The sequence below is a fragment of the Melanaphis sacchari genome, unplaced genomic scaffold, assembly GCF_002803265.2.
Source record: "Melanaphis sacchari strain LSU unplaced genomic scaffold, SCAv2.0 Contig12_pilon_pilon, whole genome shotgun sequence".
Classification (NCBI taxonomy): domain Eukaryota; kingdom Metazoa; phylum Arthropoda; class Insecta; order Hemiptera; family Aphididae; genus Melanaphis; species Melanaphis sacchari.
In genome coordinates, this window is record NW_020270527.1 from 4,290,996 (window position 1) to 4,311,295 (window position 20,300).

Below are 20,300 nucleotides of genomic sequence, written 5' to 3' on the forward strand. Positions count from 1 at the left end.
TCGTAGGTTAGCGCCCGATTTTTCTATTTGTAAGATAGTTTCTGTGATGCATTGAAAATTGGCTAATATAAACTGCAAGTTCATTTTTTATTGAATTGTCTTTAAATCAGGGCTTGCATTTGAAAAAAAAATTGTTATACGTTATTTACAATTAAAATGTTATACAAATTTTGAGTTTATCGTTATTCAGAATTTAATCACCATCCAAGTACTAACTGACCAGACATAACTTATCTTCAGTGATCGAGTGATTAAAAGATAACTGGTGTATTCCATGAACTATGGTAGTATAATCATAATATTTAAAATAATTAACTAAAAGAGTATCATTAACAATTTAACATATTGTAATAATGCAGACACAAAGCAGTCCCAAATAAATTATTTCTGTACAGTAGTACCAAATAATTCAATCATGATATTACATCTTTAATCAGCTACCTGTATAGGTATATATCATCATTCGTCAATAATAATGTTTCCTAATTACAAACAAATTTCAAATCTGAATCATTATTTTTCATGTAACTATTAACTAAGATTGTGAACGTTGGAAAATTTGTTCTTAATTGTTATTTTGTTTGAAATTTAAAACGAAAAAAAAAAAAAAAAAAAAAAAAAACTAGCAAAAAAGAGGCATTTGTTAAACAGCCAAATGTTACAATATTCAAGCAATTAAATTATTATATTATACAATCTTTAAAAAAAAGATTTTCCACGAAATTTATAATGGCAATACATTAATTGGACATTTGATATCTAAATATATGAAAACACAAGCATTATGTACATGTTAGTAATTTTTTATGGCAGCTATCAAAAAAATTAGTTTAAAAAATAGATATATATTTCATGTTTAATCTTAAAAAACAACTGTGCATCACACTAACGTTAATTTAATAAATATGTATTTAACTAAGATTATTCTAATAAAAATCTCTGAAAATCAGAAATTGGAACTATTTACTAACAGTGGAATCAAATCAAATTATATTTACTTTATATTATCCATTGAATTTACTATATTTAAATTCATAGATTTTAATGATTGAAATTGATTGCTTCTTATTTTAAATATTGTAGAATATTCTATATTCTTTATATTATAACATACTCATATACTAATATTCAAAGCCAATATGTCAAGAATCAATATCTAATTAAAAAATATACAATTAGATTCATTTTTAATACATATATTTTAATGAAGGTACTAACTACATATAGACAGATGATTATTTATCCACCCATGGGTTACAATTAAGAAAAGATATATAGATGTAAATAATCATATTAAAAACATAATCATTTTTCCCATATAATATTATTACATTTTTGTTTAATTAAACATAAAAAAAATTGTAAAAAAAAATTATTTTAGGTAGGGAGGGGAGCATATAATACATTTTTTGTTTTGTATAAAATAAACATAAAAAAAAAAAAAAATATTTAACTCAAATAATAAATTATTACATCTGGTATTTATATGATCAAAATGAAACATTACTCAGAAAAAAATGATACTTGATACTATTGAATAAACAAAGGATTTTAAGGATTTAAACGGAGAAAATGATACGTCTGTATGATCACCTTTCTCCCAATGGGTAATGCTCATTAACGACTATAGACAGGTCGTCAAAGTGTAAATGCACATGACATAAGTCAGTTGGAGTTCCAGTAGGGAGTAGCTCCTTGGCTATAGTTCTGCTTAACATTTACCTTGCTGGCTGTAGGATTTACGGTTTGGTTGCGACTCATATTGGTTGTTCCGTTGCTTAGTTCTTGCTAAGATCATATAAAATCAACAATAAATAATAATACCATAATGTATTTAATAAATATTTTTTTACTTACTCCCTGCCGGTTCTGAACTCTCATATCAATCTATAACAACAAATAGAAATTCAAATAAATCTTTAGATTAAAATACAAAATAAAGTGACAGATATATTTTTAATTCAAACCTGATGATGCAAGGGTGCAATATGATGAGGTTGTGGGTTGCCAGGTGGCAGAGGAGAAATGAATACTGGAGCATAACTACCAGCACTATGATGACCACCAACTCCGCCATTATTTAATGTTACAGAAAACGGTGGCGGAGATTGAAATGACTGTTGTTGTTTGTCATAAGGCTAAATAAAAAATTGTTTAGTTTTTAATCAAACAAATAAATATTATACAGAATGATTCATTGATCAAACATTCATTATTTTAAAATTATTTTTTGGGGGAGGGGAATTCCTACATCTCACCACACTGCTCACCTAAACTTATATCTCTTAAAATTAAAAGTTATTTCATATTTATTTAAATTATGATTTTTATGTATTGAAACAATCTAAAAAGTATTCTGCTTCAGAATATGAAATTAAAAATATATATTAAATGTCATTCAAAAAACTTAATGATAAAAAATATATATTATTTTTTTTAAATTTTGTTTTACTTTCGACTGGAAATTTGAATTAATGAGTGTTGATTGAGAAATGAATAGCCCAGTATATACTTATACTAACCTTATTTAATGTGGACTTGCTCGAATACATAGCAGAAATATCTGAAGAATTTGCCTTGCCCTGAGCTTGAGATGTCTGTTGAGCGGACACACCCACTTTGCTTGAACTTCCATAGTCATTGTTTGAACCAGTGACTGAAGACGATCCAAGTGTTTCATAAACATTGTTATAACCAGCAGGTGCAGCTGCAGTCTTGCTGTATCCGGACATTGAATTTGTAGCTCCTGTGCCATGACTGGTTGCACTTGCTGCTGGCGCCATCTGATAACGAACCGCGTCGGTGTGTTTTTTCAGTTTCATTTTATTATTTATTTATTTTATACATTAAAATAAACATTCATAAGAGTTTTATACTGATATTATTTTTTTTACATTTTTTGAATTTGTAACCCAAAAAGAAAAAAAATGATATATTTATGCATAAATACATATATATATATATACACACTATATAATATGTATATAAAAAAATTATACGCAATATATTTATGTATATATACACTTATTACTGTTTTTGATTTTATGAAAAGGATAAACAAAATATTTACTCCCCCAAATCCTGAGAAATTTTTGATTCAATTTTTTTACAACTAATACTAAGGAAAAGGATGTCAAAATAAGTTGAAACTGGATAAGGTGATTTGGATGATTAAACATTCATCAAGTATTTTGTTCGTCCGCTGTGTAGCAATAAATCTAACAAAAAGAAAAAAGAAAAAATCATACAGAAATATGCTTAAGAACCGAAGTTGCAATAAAATTAAAGTGGTGATTTCTAATACACACCCTTATTTACATCTTAAATCTGTTTCTTAGAATTGAACCTTAAAATGTGTTAATAAATATAGTAAGTTAATATTTTTTTATTTGGTAAGTGAATAGTATACAATATGATTTAATATATATATATACATAATTTATAATATATTAATACTCAATAGTTCAAATATGAGAAGGAAACTTGTTGAATTAAGTTTGTCAGACTGTTAAATGGTAATAAGTTAAATGCTATGGTTACATCCACCAGCTGCATTTACAGTAAAAGACTGTTAAGGTCCTTCATATATTAAACATAATAGATACATTTGTATTTTTCAACTCTATTATTTCTGTCTAAAGAACTAGAAAATAAAAAAGAATTTCTGCAAAGTATATAAAGTATTACATCTTGGTATATAATAAATATTTATTCAATTTAAGAAGTTGAAAATTCAAATAATTTATACAGTGATAAAAAAATTGACACTAATGAGTTGTACAATCAGTTTTGTTAACTTAAAACAAATAACTTGAGATATTGAGATTATTTGGATTCATTCCAAATGCCTTACTAAAATAAAAAATGATAATACTTTGATAGTACATACAAAATTTGAGTTCAGATATTTCATATCATTCGAGATCCTTAGAGAACTAGTTTAAAAAAATATATTTTTTTTTTTATTTTTATTATTATAAAGAAGAAATAAAGACTACTTGTTTGTATAATATTATACACAATTTAATTAAATGTTAGAAATAAAGACACACAAACAACCAAATGTTTAAATAATAATTATAAAGTATTTTTAAAACATGAAATTAATATTTAAAAAGTAATAAAAATATATTTAAAATATTGAATAATTATCACAAAAAATAAAACTATTTAATTATAAATTCAAAAAATAAAAGACTTAATTTTTGTTTCCTGTAGATTTTCAGTTACCAAAACTATTGTAAAAATATTCAATAGTTATTTTATATTATATTAATTAACATGACATTAAACAATATTTTCTTAAACGCTCAACTATAACCATGCAATGTGAGGACTAAAAAAATTATAAAATTAATATTTTAAAACAAAATATTAACAATACCCTCAATTATAAATCAAAATTTGTTTTAAATATTTGAACAAGTATTTTGGTTTTGAATTTAGAGCTAATTTTTTTTTTCTTATCAAAACTCAATTAACATTTTAAGGATTATTTAAATACTGATAAATGAATATTATAGCCTTGATAGTAATGAACCAATTTTAAATATATTTAGTCTTCAAATTAGTTCAGAACAAACATAACTCATACATACATACATACATATTATGTTATTGCATTTTATACCATTAAGTAATAACTAATTTATAACTTTAGATGATATCATTTAAATAGAATTAAAATATTTTAAGAGAATTTCTATATTAATATATTAATGAATTAAATAGCATAAGATATGCAATGTACATCGAAAAATAAAAATTCAGTAATATTTAAACAAATTTTGTTTTTAACATAATTATAATAAATGAGGTACATAAACAATAGTGTTAATAATTTATTAATTATTCAAATTATAATTTAAGGAAGCAAAATAGTTCTGTGAGCTTGAAAATTACATTTAAAATAATTTTAAAAAATGTATTCATAATATTAAGAAAATAAATTAATTAACTTACCGGGTACATTGTACCATACTGGAATGGATTAGCAGGTATGACAGATTGTCCATAATAATATGTATAACTGGGAGTAATGGGTGGATTCAATAATGTTTGCTGATGAGCCAAAGTCCCAGACTAAAGATAAATTCAAAAACAATTAATGTCATATGTTATTTAATTAATAATTGAAATAAAATAATTCATTCATTCTGTTAATTATAACAAATATTTAATAAAACTAATATCAAACATACTATATAATCCCACATACAATCAATTAACAGTAATTACTTAGTTTGTTCATATTTATGGTTTATAAATTTAGCAAATAATGTAAAAATTACTAGTAACTACACTAACATTTAAATTATATAGTTAAATTGTTTTTTAGAATAATTATTAATATTTTTAAGTAATGACATTGACTAATTTTGTAATTTACTAGAGATCAATGAACATTTTAATTTAATACCGCAAATTAATTTTTTATATCAATAATCAATTTATACAATATGTTTATTTTATAAACTATTTCTTGGTACTTAAAATATAAATTAGTAATGGGGAAATAACTAGGGAGTAAATATTTATGTAATAAAAAGTCAAAATATGTAAATATTTATGTTGCTATTTTTGCCAAAATATATATTAATTAAAAACATCAAATAATTTGAAAAATTTATTAATCAACTTCAATTTAAAACAAATTTGACCAATATTAAAAGAGGAAAATATTGAACAAAAAACTACTGAATAAATTAAATCAACTTGTCATACAGAATTATAAATGATTATTGATTATATAATGCATATACCCAATATAAGAAATTATCTTAATTATTACGACTGATTTAACATATTTCCAGCAGAATAACAATTATTGTTAAAATATCTGTGCATATATAAATATTAACTATTTAATTAATCGAAAAATATATTCTACTTTATTAAGAAAGTAATGAAACATGCTTATTTTTAATCAGAACTAAGAAATATAAATTCAATAAAATTATAGTTGCATAAGAATCTACATTTTAATGATAATAAACAACTAAGATTTATAGATTTTATTACCAAAAATATACTGTAGAAAAATTTTGTTTTTTAATAAGGGTACTGATATTGGTTTAATATATTATCTACCATAATCGTAATGATTTACAGGATACATCTAACACAATTTTTATAAAAATGCACATATATTACTAGGGCTCGGATGTTTATGAAATCGTATATTTTCTTCTATTTATCCAATTTAATGCTAATCTGGATACAAATATAATTCATGTTATACTGAATTAAATAATACTATTTTTATTTTGCATATTTTATGATTTCATATTTTGGGATTTAAAAAATATAAATGCATTATTGGGTACATTAAAAAAAAAAAAAAAAAAAAACAATTTAATTAATAAACTATACAATTAATTCCACAGTTTGTATGCATAAATTTTAAAGGTGGTAACTACAGTCTTCAATCTACCAAGTATTGATGTATATCATAAATGTTTATTATCGCCTTATCGTGTTTGTTTGGAATTAGGGTACTATTTTGGACAAGGTTTAAGATAACATTGTAAATTTAGAACAAAGTTTTTCACTTCACAAAAATTTACTGAATGATAATAGACGCAGTTACAAATTTGAATAAATTAAAAAAACCATAGTAGCACAGTATAACGCTAATAATGGTAATGCCTAATTAATAATAATGTAAATTAAAGTAAATGAAACCCTATATAAATTAAAAAAATGTATTTAAAATTGTATTAAAAAATCTAATAAAATTTTTAGTGCATATTTCGTAATTTTTTAGTGCATAAATGCATGTAGTAGTTTTAAGTACATAAACACCCGAGCCTTATATTTTACGAATAATGTCAATATTACTATTTTATTCGTGGTATACTTTTTTTTTAATCATTTAAGAAGTTAACATTTTTCATTTATTGATTGGGACAAGGCCTCAACCAAATGCTCATGTAACATTTCTGGAATCGTGCCATGAATTTACCTCAATATCTTTCAATTTCAAAATCCATCACAAACACTCAATTGTTTGAGTAATATAACTGATAATAGGATTGATAGTTTTAAGAATGATTCACTATGTAATAAATGAAACAAATATTGTTTAAACAAGTATATAATTTTTATTTATTGCTTACATTTTTTGTTTCAAGAGAAATCTCTTTTTGAATAATCTGAATGAGCATTGCATGGTCTGGACATTAATAATATTACCGTAAACATTAAAATATAGATCAATAAGAAACAGTAGATTATACATTAGACCAATACTGGAATATTGATACTCAGTATTTCTTCTTTTTGATATTACAATTAAATCACATAAAAATAAAACTGTCTGTATTCAAAGAAACAATCGTTGATATTTCTGTAATTTACCGTCATAATATATAATAAAGTATTATTTGATAATCAATAAATTATATATATTTGACTAAGAAACAGATTTTTTTTGAGTAAATAAATACTGGTTTATAGTAACAAATTAAAAAGTTGGTGTTTTAGAAATTATGAAGTAGTAAATCTTTAGTACTTTTTAAAATAATTTAATAAAATTAACAAAAACCACCAACAGGAAAAAGATGAATTAAGCAACACTAGTTTTTAACCAGATAAATTTTGTTTTTGTTACACTTAATTCACAAAAGAATAACATAGAGAGATGGAATGTTTAAAAAATGATTACATTAGCAATTTGTATATTCAATACATGTTATATGACTCTTTATTAGATATTTATTAAAAATTTGAAATATTTATTTTTTTTTTGTTTTTACAGTGATAAAATGTTTGTTTTTTGTATTAAGTGTTAATTTAATAATAGTGTTAATACAATTTCCTACATAAGTTGTTTTTATATTTAAATTAAATATTCACTAATCCTTCTGTTTTGAAATTTTAATTTTGATAAGATTAATTTATTTGACAAAATACAATCATGTATATTCCTAAACTTTAAAATTTAAAGTTATACACGGAACTTTAAGAAATTAATCAATAGAATACCATAAAAAAATTTAATTTTCCAAGTATTTTTAAAAGTAAAAATATTAATTAATATCAAAAATTTTTAAGAAAATTTAAACAAAACGATCCATTTTTGAACTAGATTTAATGCTAACACATAAAAAAAAAAATTTCAATAATATAATATTATGTTTGACATTTAATTATAAATATATTACCTGCTGTGAAAGAGTAGATGAAACTGGTGAAGCATTATTATCAGTACGTGCATATCTTGAATCTGTTAATGATGAATAAGCTGCAACGTTCGAAATACCTGTTCCAGCAGTTTCTCTTCCAGACAGACTTGATGATACATTAGGATACATTGGATCAGGTGAATAAAAGTTAGTCTGAAAGTAGTAATATAATATAACACATATTTTTATGTTTCTTAATCGCTATAATATATTTTACCATATGATGAGGTAACCTTGATTGCACCATTTGTAAATGTTCTTCACTATACATTACAGGATGAGATTGGTGATAGTATCCAGGAATACCCTGTTGGCTTAATATATACTGAGCACCAACAAGCGGAGCAACACCAGGAGGCATTCCTGATAGTACACCACTTTTATTTGCTAAAATAATTTTGTAAAACATTGATTGATTTAAATTTAGAAAAATAATAAAATTGATTTTTTAGGAAGACTAAATTTAAAGATTCCACAATCTATTAAAAAAAAAAATCAAACTAAATAAATTAAATTCAATAATTTACTTGTTGGTGTAGTTGTTTTAGAAGTCAATAAAGTACTCTGTGCAAGTCCAATAGTTGACGTTGTACCACTTATATTATTTCCATTTGAATTACTAGCACTTGATGTCAGTGGGTTATTCGAAGGTTGAGACTGATCATACTAAAATAACAAAATAATATTACTTAATATTAAGAAAAACTTATTTTATAAAAAGTTTATTATAGTTCAAAGCAGAATATTTGACAAGAAATTTAATTTTCATGTGTAAAAATTGAATTTTAAATAAGTAGTTAAAAGCTATAAAACTGAGCAGCATTTTAGATACATATTTAATAAAACCATTGAATTTTTTTTTTATAAATAAACTAAACAATAATAATTAATTTTAACAAGTTTCTGAATTTGCTTTATATTAACTGTCATGGCTGATTCTACGTAGAAAATTATTAGTTTAAGTTTTTATAACAAAAAAACTTGTCATTAATTTGTAATGTTTAACAGCTTTTTAAACTTTAATAAGCTCTTATAATTTACTTATGCTAATATAACTTCAAGTTTCTTTACAAATTCTGATTACAAGTATAAAAAATTTAGGTGAGCAGAATAATGAATCATCATATTTATGAACCACTCCACTCACCTAATTTTAAAAATATTTGTTCATAAATAATTTACTTGTTATAGTTATATTTTAAGTTCCTAAAAAATATTTTACTTCACAAAAGATTAAATTATTAAAAATTACAAGCTATCACTAATAAATAACTTATTAGGTATAACTATAAGAATAGTGAAAAATACAATTCCTGGTTATTTTATATTGATTTTTACTCACCAGACTCTCTTTAGTTGAATTAGTAGTTGAAGTCAATGAAACAGTTGACTTAGACAAGTTTGTATTCCCAGTTTGATGTAGATTTTGATGTATATAGTTAGAGTAAGTTGATGGGGTATACATTGATGCTAAATTGGCAGCTGAAACAATAGGAGGGTAGGAAATTCCAGATGCCTGATATGAGTGAGGATTAGGGTACGAATAAGAAGGAAACTGAGGCTGTGCTGCTGTTTGAGGGTAATTAGCATTTAAAATCGAATGATTAGACTGAGACAATTGAGGAATGTGGGGATTTGTACTATTTACACCAATGTTGGATGCAGTCGTACCATATAAACTTGTATGACTGGATAAACCCTAAAGAATTGTTTTAATTATAATATTAATACAAAAATTAAAAGAATAATTCTAATTGTTTTAAAATTTGACTAGACCAAGTATAAAAACACCAGTTATCAAAAGTTCCCTGTACTATTAGTTTTTGCTTAACATTTAGACTGCAATGTGCTATAATTAGTAATTTAATGTTAATTCTGAATTTAATAGTAAAAAAAAACAAACAATACAGAGAACCAATAATCAAAATTAAAAACTTTAGATACATACTTGAGGATTATTAGAATACACTGAAGAGTTATAGATTGATGTTGGTTGTCCAGTATTAATATTTTGGTAAGGGTTGGCAGCTGCAGCATTTTGTTTTGATAAATAATCTGCAGGAGGAGGAACACCAGGAGGTGGCCCTATTTTAGTTGATGGTTGAGGTGCTTGATTTACTTGAGGTGATCTTTGAGTTTGGACTGAAGCTTGATTAGAAATAGTAGAATATTCAGTCTGTGTTAATACAGAATCTACTTTCTGAGCAACTGAATCATCGAATTTAACAACAGGTGGCAATGAATTTTGATCTTGTGATGGATCACAAAGTTGTGATACATCACCAGATAGATCAACTGCACCAAACGATACATCTAAGAAGTTAATATTGACGCTAGAATCATCAGGTGGCATCTCAACAGCACTTAATGGTATCTTAGATGGAGGAGGTATGCGAGCACGTAAGGTTGGTTTTTTCCCTGGACCTATTGAATTTTCTTCAAAAGGCGAAGAAACAAATTCCACTAAAAAATAAAAATTTACACTATAGTTAAATAATTATCAAATAATAACATTTTTATATTTTTACCTGGAGGATGAGAATTAAATGTAGTAGCAGTCGATGGAAGAGTAACTACTTTTTTTTGTTGACTTTCTTGAGTTAATGAGGACAAGTATTGAGACTGTTCAGGAGTCAATGTTTTGCTGTTAGCAATTGACGCCACAAGCTTTTCAGAAGTTACATTCTAAAATGAAAAAAAAAAATGAAAAATTTTTTTTAAAATTATAATACGAATATTTTTGCATAACTACATTAGCAGATGTTGCTTGTTGATTCGGTGCTTGAACAGCATCATTCCAATCTTCTACTTCTAAATAGGCATTATCACTTGGTTTTGGTACTTCAACTTCATTATTAACAGTATTCTCAGTACCACCACTAGGTGTAAATACTTTAGTGTCAGCTAATGAACCAGTATACTCTTCATTATCCCAGTCTTCAGGTGATGGAAATGTACCCCAATTTTCTAACAAAAACCCAATCAATTAAAATTATTACATTTTCATTAGTCTTAAGAAAAACAAATTATTTATACAAATTCTTATATATACACCTTCCTGTGCGTGACAACAATTATGTTTGTTGGATTACTGTGCAGCTGCTTTTCTTGTACATAGATAATACATTTTTTTTTTAAATATGAATTTAAAATTTTCTTTTAAGTTCTTTGATGTATGAAATAAATTTAATGTTTGGAAAGCAATATTTTTAAGAAATAAAAAATAAAAACTTTATTTGTCATTTATACCTGCATAATAATTGTTTTTTATTTTATGAATGTTATTTTTATAAGATAACAATATCAATGTTTATCATATTTTGATTTAGATACTCATTTGTAATTGATTTGAAAATACCTATATAATTTAATTTTAAGTTATTCTACTTATATACACATTTATCATGATAAAATTAATTTATATTTTTAGAAAAATGTTCATTATTATCTACTAAAGAACTTAATATTTACATAAAATGTTTACCTATAATTTATCATTATTAATATAAAATTGATTAGAATTGCCTAATAAGTTAATTAATTTAATATTTAACAGCATAAATGTTATTGATTGTACAATACTTACAATAATTATAGAAATATAGAAAAATCAAATGTTTAATTTATTCAATGGTTTAATTGTCTATACCCGTAGCACCGAGAGAGCGCAAGTCGGCAGCGCATCCAAATGAAATCGCTTTGCGGTTTCGAGGTCTAATTTCTCCCACCAAGTTGACTGGTTTAATTTAATTTAATTAATGACGATGTGAACCGATTATCCGACGGTGGGAGATGTGCGAACTACGAGTTTTGGTCGCTGCCAACTTGCGCTCTCTCGGCGCTACGGGTATAGTCTTTTATTTAAACAATTAAATCATAAAAGGAAAAATTAAATTAAAAGATAAATATATTGATAATGTATTAAATAATGAGCATTCATTACTCAAAAAAAAATTAAAAACATCCAAGTATTTAATATATTTTTTAAAGTACATGCAATATTAAAAAATTAAATTTATTATCTTGAAAAATGTATAAAGAAACTCATTAATATTTTATTATTTTAATTGATTGATGTATTACCTTTCTTGGATTCTTTGGCAGTAGGATTATACCAAGTGTCAATTGGTTGATTGAATCCACTATTGTTACCACCACTTGGTCCTGAATTACCACGTTCACTGTTTTGGAACATACGAGTTCCTCTAGATCGACCATTATAACGAGGTCCATTCATGCCTCTTCTAGAACCTCTGCTATCGGAACGGAAGTTCCGATTCTCGCTACTAGTACTATCTTCAGTTAAATTCTTTTCATTTTCTTTATTCTCACGTTCTCTCCCTATAAGCATAAAATAAAATAAATGTATTCAAAATAAAAAAAAATTACACTAACATTTACGTGACTCTCCAAATCTCTGACTCCCTCCTTCAGTTGGTCTAGGCCTATTTGTAAAACCTCCTCGACCTCCACGGCCACGACCCCGTCTCTCACTAAATCCTCCATTGTTTTGAGTAGTTAAACTGGCTGCTTGCGTAATGGTTTCGTCCCATTCAGCATCTAGTTAATTAAATTAATATTTATAAAATTAAATTCATTGATAAATTTTATTAACAACAATAATATTAATAATCACCTCCATCTGCTTCACCGTTTTTCATTAAATCATCTTTTTCTTTTTTGTTTACGCTACTAGCTCGATTTTTTTTCTTTTTGCCTGTTGTAGACCACGATTCCTAACAACATATGTAGGTAGTTAATTAAATGTATGTATGGAAAATACAACAATAATGATTTATAATTTAAACTTAAGTATACTTGTGGTCCTTCCAAAAGTGCATCAATAGTTAATGCAATATCTAAAGCATTATCATGGAGCGCAATAACTACTTCATCTTCTGTTTTTTGAGTTATTTGCATCACCTAACAAGGAGAAATAATGTTAAAATGTTAAACTATATAGTATATATTTATGAAATATATATGTACTAATACTATTACTAAAAAACACACACGCACCTGTTTTATCTTGTTGTTAATTTCTTCGTCAGGTTTAAGATCGATAATTTTAGCAATTCTAAGCTGCTCTGCTGTTGGCTAAAATAAAAATTTATTTTAAAATATTTATTAGGTAATTATGTTAAGTATAAAATGGTAAAGAAAATAAAAGTATTAATACTCAACATTATTTGAAATGTTGAAACTATCCTTTATATTCTAACATTAATTTATTGTTAACAAAATAAGAAAAAATATAAATTTTTGATAGGTAGCTGGTAGGTATTTAAAAGTTTGATTATATATATTTTTTTTTGAATTTTGTTTATGATCTGTGTGTGTATATGTATACAATCACTTACAACATTCATAATTTACAGAGTATTTACTATTTTGGTACGGAGTATTTCACTGTAAATCAAGTATATTTTATAAAACACAAGCAATTAAAAAAAAAAAAAACTAATTAATTAGTTTTGAACCTTTAAAAAACATTGTATTTTCTGAGATATTGAATCTGTTCCAATAAAATAACACTATACTTAGGTTTGTATTAAACTGATTCTTAGTTAATAAGATAAAAATATTATTTTAACTATATCATCAATATACATTTTTAGAAAAATTACTAACAAGTATTTCAACATGTCTTAAGTATTTTTAACAAGTGCATATTTCGTACAAGCCACATATATACACAAATGTGTGAAATATGATCTCTGCTATCATAAAATGTATGTACAATTATGTAGCACTATAAAAAAAAGAACATAACTTATTAAGTTGGATTAAGAACAATGATCATATTTCGGTCTATAAAGCAATGCTATTATCTAATTTTTCTATAAATAAAAATTTAAAAAGCAATTTAATTGTATAATCGTATTACAAGAAAACATGTAATTATAATATTAATACTAAATGCAGAGTGTAAGTATCTTCATTTAATACAAAAAAGATACCTATCTAAATGTTGACGTTTTATAACAATACTAGTAGGCAAGTAAAAATGTTACTTAAGAAAATAAGAAATATGTATAAATTAAAGGTCAACTTTAATGTTAAAAATCATCCTAATAACTAATTAACAATTCAAAATGATAAAATAATTTTTAAATAATGTTAAATGAAATAAAATATATACCTACATTTAGTAATAATAATTTATACATTTTGAATATAACCATGATTTCGGTTAGGTTAGGTTAGGTTTTTTAAATTCTAAGTTTAACATCTAACAAATATAACAAGATATAGGCAATTTAGAATAGAAACCTAATATCTTTATAAGAATATTTAACCAATAAAATTAATTTTAATGAATTTAGATTTCAACTACTGTTTAGAATCAAATTTTAATTAATTTAATAACAACAGTGTGTACACAATGACATAGTTAGAATAAATGTATAAGTTCCATAATATATAATTATAATATTAGGATACAATATATGATAGATAAAAGAGGATGCAAACTAAAAATTAAATTTACCTGCAATTTTTCTTTTTCGTGTGTTTTGTTAGGTACTGCATCTTTGGTGTCAACATTCTGTAAATTTGTGTTGGTAGTGCTATTCTTACCAGACGTCTTGGCGTTGCGATTCACAACACCTTTAACGCTGCTCATTATAATGTATTTATATTTTCACTAATGGTTCACCTATTCCTTATGTACAACGGTATTTACAGGGTAATCTGAAATCACAAAACAAACTGTTGAATAGCTTCAATGCAATTGCCACAAGGTTAAAAGTAAAATCAGTGTAAAGCAGCATGTTTGAAAAACGACTGATCAAATGGCAAACATTACAAGCACCCTTCCCCAACCCATCAAGAGCAACAAAAAGATAAATACAAGTTATAATAATATAAGTAAAGCGATGAATATCAATCAACACTAAAACTATTAAAACAATAACAACAATATTAGAAAACATTAACAAATGAAAATTTACAGGTATATTGTAGTACAAAACAAAAAACGTGAAAAGCTGACCAGGCTCCCTTTGTCGCACACGTCCAAAATTCTTTTCTCATATAAATACGTGTGAACACACCGGCGGCAAGAAACGACAAGGGTGGTGGTGAGGAAGAGCATTGCGGCAGTGGTAAAGAACAGGAGGGCTGGTGGGGGGGGAGGAATTAAAAACACGCTAAGGGAGCATATGTGCGGTTTGGCGCGATAATTACGGAATTCCCGATTCAAGGAAAAGGGCGGAAAATCGCGAACCAGTCCCGGTTTTGCGATGCGGAAATATTTTCACACAGCAACGGGTAGGTCGGCGTACTGCGGAAATTACGCGACAGCGTTCCGCGCGTGAAACATGTGGTGGGGACTGGCGAGCTGGAGAGACAAACGACAAACGACGCCATTCCGACGACCAAGAAATCGGCGGAAACCTACGGTCCTACGTCCGCCGATGCCGCGATCGACGGGCCCAGCGATGACGGAGCCCATCGGCAGATGAAATAATATGCTTAGAGACGTACTTACCAAAATACAATACACATTTAAAACTAAACACGGGAACGCGATCGATGCATTTAACCTCGGTATCAGACTAATATTATTTTTGTACACAAAATGTAAATAATGAAATAAAAATACATTGGTGTGTGTGTTTGTGTGCCAGTGGGTGTGCGTGCGTGCGTGTGCGCAACGAGGATGCGCGTGTGCACGCCGGGTAGAATGAGACGAACCGAACCGGCCGGCCGTCGGGCGGACAGAGACGCGATGCGTCATGGAGGAAACGGCGAAGCTGCCGCCGCGGTCCATACTCTTTCCACCATGCAGTAACCGCGACCCGGATACCATCATAATAATAATATTGTATTGTGATCGGGGAAGACAAAATGTTTTTTTTTCCTCTGTGCGGCTGTACCGGTTTTCCACGGGGATAAGAAACTCTTCGCCTGCGGTATTTTCTATAACGCTTTTTTAGTATTTATTATTACTTATTTCTTCTATAATGTTATTGCTCTGTCGGACGTCGAACGACCAAACCGATGATTCGTGTTTGTTGAGTATTTCATAGGAAATTAATATTTACATTTCGATTTTTGAGGGTATGTTTTTGTAGCATTGTTTATCGATAGTCCGCGCATCCAGCGCCAGATGGAGGTACCGTTGCCTCGGACTCACCGACTCCTTGACAGTTGACGCAATGACATTAATGACATCACTACGCCACTACGGCACTACCTAGTAGTTACTACTTACTAGTTAGTAGTGTTAGTACTTATCAGCAGTATCAGCTATCTAATATGTGCAGGGATGTATTTATACTGGGAATCGATAAAAAAAAGTCCGGTTTGATTCTTTTTGCTATGTTAGCATTTTTGACAATAAATAAAGTTTACGACGGAATTAAATATTTAGAGACGGTTTGTACAAAAGAAGCTACAGAGGTTCTTGATTATTTCGATTTCACATACGTTAATGGTAAATATAGAAAGTCAGGAAAAGGTAAGAATATAAAATTAAAAAAAAATAAATCGTTATTTCCATTAGAAATATGGAACGTTCATAAGGCTACGATAAACGGTCAACATCGTACAAACAATATTTGCGAGAGTTGGAACAACCGTTTTACGCATCTTGTCGGACACGCTCACCCAACCATCTGAAAGTTAATTTCTAAAATGCGCGAAAAGATAGGAGTAGATATAGTTAAAATAGCGTTACAAGAATTAGATAAAGGGATTCCAGCACTAAAAAAATGAAAGTTTGGTAACACCGGCGAACGTTTAAAAAACTTATGTTATAGAATAGTCATTAACAAAATATCGGTGGAAGAATTTTTAATTAATATTGGCCATTGTATTCGAAAACGAAATAAATATTAGTTTTAATTATTTATGGTTTTATATTGTATTACATTATAATACAATATTTACATTACATTACTTTATATTTTATATTATTATCAATTTTAAATTATATTTATATTTATTAATAAATCAAGAAATTTTTTTCTGAAAAGAATCAAACCTGATTTTTTTCCGGGATTCATTTATACTAGGGCTAACTAGGGCTATAGCCCTGGGCGGCAAATTTTAAAGGTGGCAAAATGTTGAGTAATTGGGTGATTTAAAAAAAATTTATTTGATTTAATTTACATTTTTTTTATATACTATATATGTATATAATAGATCACTTTTATTTTTTTTATCGTATTATTTTTGTACTTAATACGTATACAAAATAAACGTAAAAGAAATAATAGCTGTATAAAAACAATTTATAGTAAAGTTATACTACAGAGGCAAAAATAGATATAGAGGCAGAAATATTTTTGATTCGTGACTTTTGTTTATCTATTTTTAACGAAACATTGATATTTTTTCATTGAGTTCGGTTTAACGACAGTCATCGACCGCCGATCATTGTTTAATATGATTATGATTTTATAGAAAATTATACACGTCTTGTTTAAAAATTAAATTATTATTATTGGTGGTGTGTATAAAATGTATCATTGACCATAGACCATTTTTGTTTATTATGTCTTGTACTAGTTGTACTCTTGTAGTCTTGTTTACAATTGTACAAACGTTCATTGATTACGAGTCTTAACGTATGTTTATGTTTTTTTGTTGTGTTATTTTTATATTAAATTTATTTAAACAAGTTAATTAAAATGAGTGACGGTCGAAAACGTCTAAGTGGTTCTGCTTATAAAAAAGCGTCTAAATTAAAATTAGAAAAAAAAAAGTAATTTCTCAAACCGCAAAATTAACTTCTTTTTTTGGTAATTCACGTTCATCAATCTCCAATTTACAAAGTAAAATATCCAAGTCTGAACTCTGAACTGTGTTTAAGTGAGCCGAATAATAAAAAGTACTTAATCAAAGCAACAATCGTATGTACCTACCTACGTAAATAAATTCAGTTTTTGATGTATTAACAATTTTTTACACTGCTTAGTGAACATGATCCTCTTGAAAGTCCATTTGAAGTTCTTATGGTCGAAAATAAATTAATTGATATTGCGGAAAAACAATTACCTACATACTTTTGCCAATATACCAAGATAAGACGTACAAACAAAACAGATTACTTAAAATTTAAATTATAATATTTAATATATATTTACCTATACAAAAGTATAATTAGTATAGTATAGTATTATACTATGGACTATTATGATAATATTAATATTCATCTACACAAGCCGAATTTTACAATTATTTATTTCATATTTGTAGTTATACCTAATTTTTATCTTTTTTTTGGGACTAATGCCTTTTTTGTTTAGCACGGCAGTATAGACGTATAATCCAAAATATGTAGGTATTTTACATATAATATATGCATATCACTCATATCTGTGATATTAATTTAATAATATACATTGTTCTGGAATATTTTATATTTATAGTATATTGTCGCGTTGAATGGATAATATAATATAAATATATCTCTATTGATAATAGCTATCTAAAAATATTTTTTAAATTCAAAAGTTTTATATAAATAAGTTCATCAATTTATTTACATGATACAGTGTACAGTGTACACTATACGATATAATATAATTTATAAAATATTAAGGTTATAAACTATAGTTACAACATTTTTAAAATGTAATTAAATCAATCTTAAATAAAAAAAATAATAGTTTTTTAAGAATTGCTAACAAAAACACTATTTTAGATTTTAAATGAAACGAAATTACACGAGCACAAAATCCCGTCGAAAAATTTTTTAAATACTTACATACTTAATTTTGTTGTCCACATTTTATTAATTTTTGTCATGACTAAAATTATAAATCAAATATTTCGGATAATTTTATTATGAGTACTTGTTTTTTTTTTTAATAAAGAATATTGTTTAAGTTAGATGTTAATGTATTTTTTTTTATAAATTGTATACCTATATTTTAATAATTAATGCTGCAATATACTGATATTGCAGATGGGGGGGGGAATTATTAGCCCTGGACCAAAGAAACTTGAAATACATTTCTGAACATGTTAATTGTAATGGTTGTTATGGATACATTAATTTTAACATTGTAAAAACTAAAAAGGTATGCTGTGCTTTGCTGATAATATTCTATACCGTAGTTCTAGTGCAGTATGCTGTGCGTTCATACACAGTACTCAATAAAAATAAATATATACTCGATTTTCATGAGCCAAAACTAATTTCACGTTTATATAATCTATATAAAAGACAAACTAGCAAAAAAATTCAATTTTATTGATATAGATTATTTTTGTTTATTAAGGATAATCTATATTTATTTGAATATTAAATCTTAAATTTGTTGTACCTTTGGTGTTTTGACATGATGAAATATGCATTCGAACAATTACAAGTTTACACGTGTATTATTGCAGTATTATACTTACATTAGTTACAGTATTTCACATTCACATCTAACACACACACACACACAAACAATACATATGTAATAGGTAAAGCTAATCAGTGTAGCATTATAGAAAGAATATGTAGGTTTATTTTTAAAAACTAACTCCCATCTCGATATTAAAAATAAAAATTTTTAAATTTTATATGGAAAAAAATAATAAAATAATAATTTTTGAGTAAGTAATTATCTTTAAAAAAAAACTGTAAAACGCAAATAAGAGTGTAAGATAATCATAACATGTTTAATTAGTATGCGAAATATTAACTATAATTTATAATTTACCGAAGATCTATTTTATCTATATATTTCAATAATTAAAGGTAAAAAAGAAGACAGTAAGTACCTAACCGTTTTGTTGTGAAATAAAAGTCGAGTGTGCCTAGTTATTGAATAGGCACTGTACCTACCTACTTAATAGATGTGTTAAAATAGAATTCAGTGATAAAATGATCTTAGAATAGGTTAATTTTAAAATATTCATAAATCAGATTAACGTTACGTGTTGGTGAGATATTCATGATATACTATGTTTAAATGAATATAGAATTCTTAAACTTAGATCTAGAGTGCCAGGAAAATCATAATTTCTATGAACCATATCTAAAGCTAGATGTCAAAACAAATAAATTTATAAAATAAAAATGATGACAAATTATTTTTAAATCTTTTAATACGTATAAGATAATTTTTTTAAATAATAAAATACTGACGTTGTAGTGATACATATACTATT

The 20,300-nt window shown here is 26.2% G+C and overlaps 1 protein-coding gene across 5 annotated transcripts; it reads right to left on the reverse strand.

Annotated features, from left to right (window-relative positions):
• Positions 1-1,401: 1,401 nt before the first annotated feature.
• On the reverse strand, positions 1,402-15,785 carry LOC112591115 (protein lingerer). Of its 5 annotated transcripts, none has more exons than XM_025334792.1 (19): positions 15,679-15,784; positions 14,677-14,879; positions 13,206-13,283; positions 13,005-13,109; positions 12,823-12,922; positions 12,588-12,746; positions 12,270-12,527; positions 10,939-11,153; positions 10,715-10,871; positions 10,135-10,649; positions 9,529-9,885; positions 8,714-8,852; positions 8,404-8,573; positions 8,166-8,339; positions 4,963-5,082; positions 2,523-2,783; positions 1,968-2,138; positions 1,858-1,887; positions 1,402-1,788 (listed from the first exon to the last, which is right to left on the reverse strand). In XM_025334792.1, the coding sequence occupies exons 2-19, from the start codon at positions 14,809-14,811 to the stop codon at positions 1,666-1,668; spliced, it is 3,267 nt and encodes a 1,088-aa protein (XP_025190577.1). In that variant the 5' UTR covers positions 14,812-14,879; positions 15,679-15,784; the 3' UTR covers positions 1,402-1,665. The 5 variants fall into 5 exon arrangements, with proteins under 5 accessions (XP_025190577.1, XP_025190573.1, XP_025190574.1 ...); XM_025334788.1 differs by having other exon boundaries at positions 12,582-12,746; XM_025334789.1 differs by lacking the exon at positions 15,679-15,784 and adding an exon at positions 15,140-15,364 and having other exon boundaries at positions 12,582-12,746.
• Between the last annotated feature and the right edge of the window lie 4,515 nt (positions 15,786-20,300).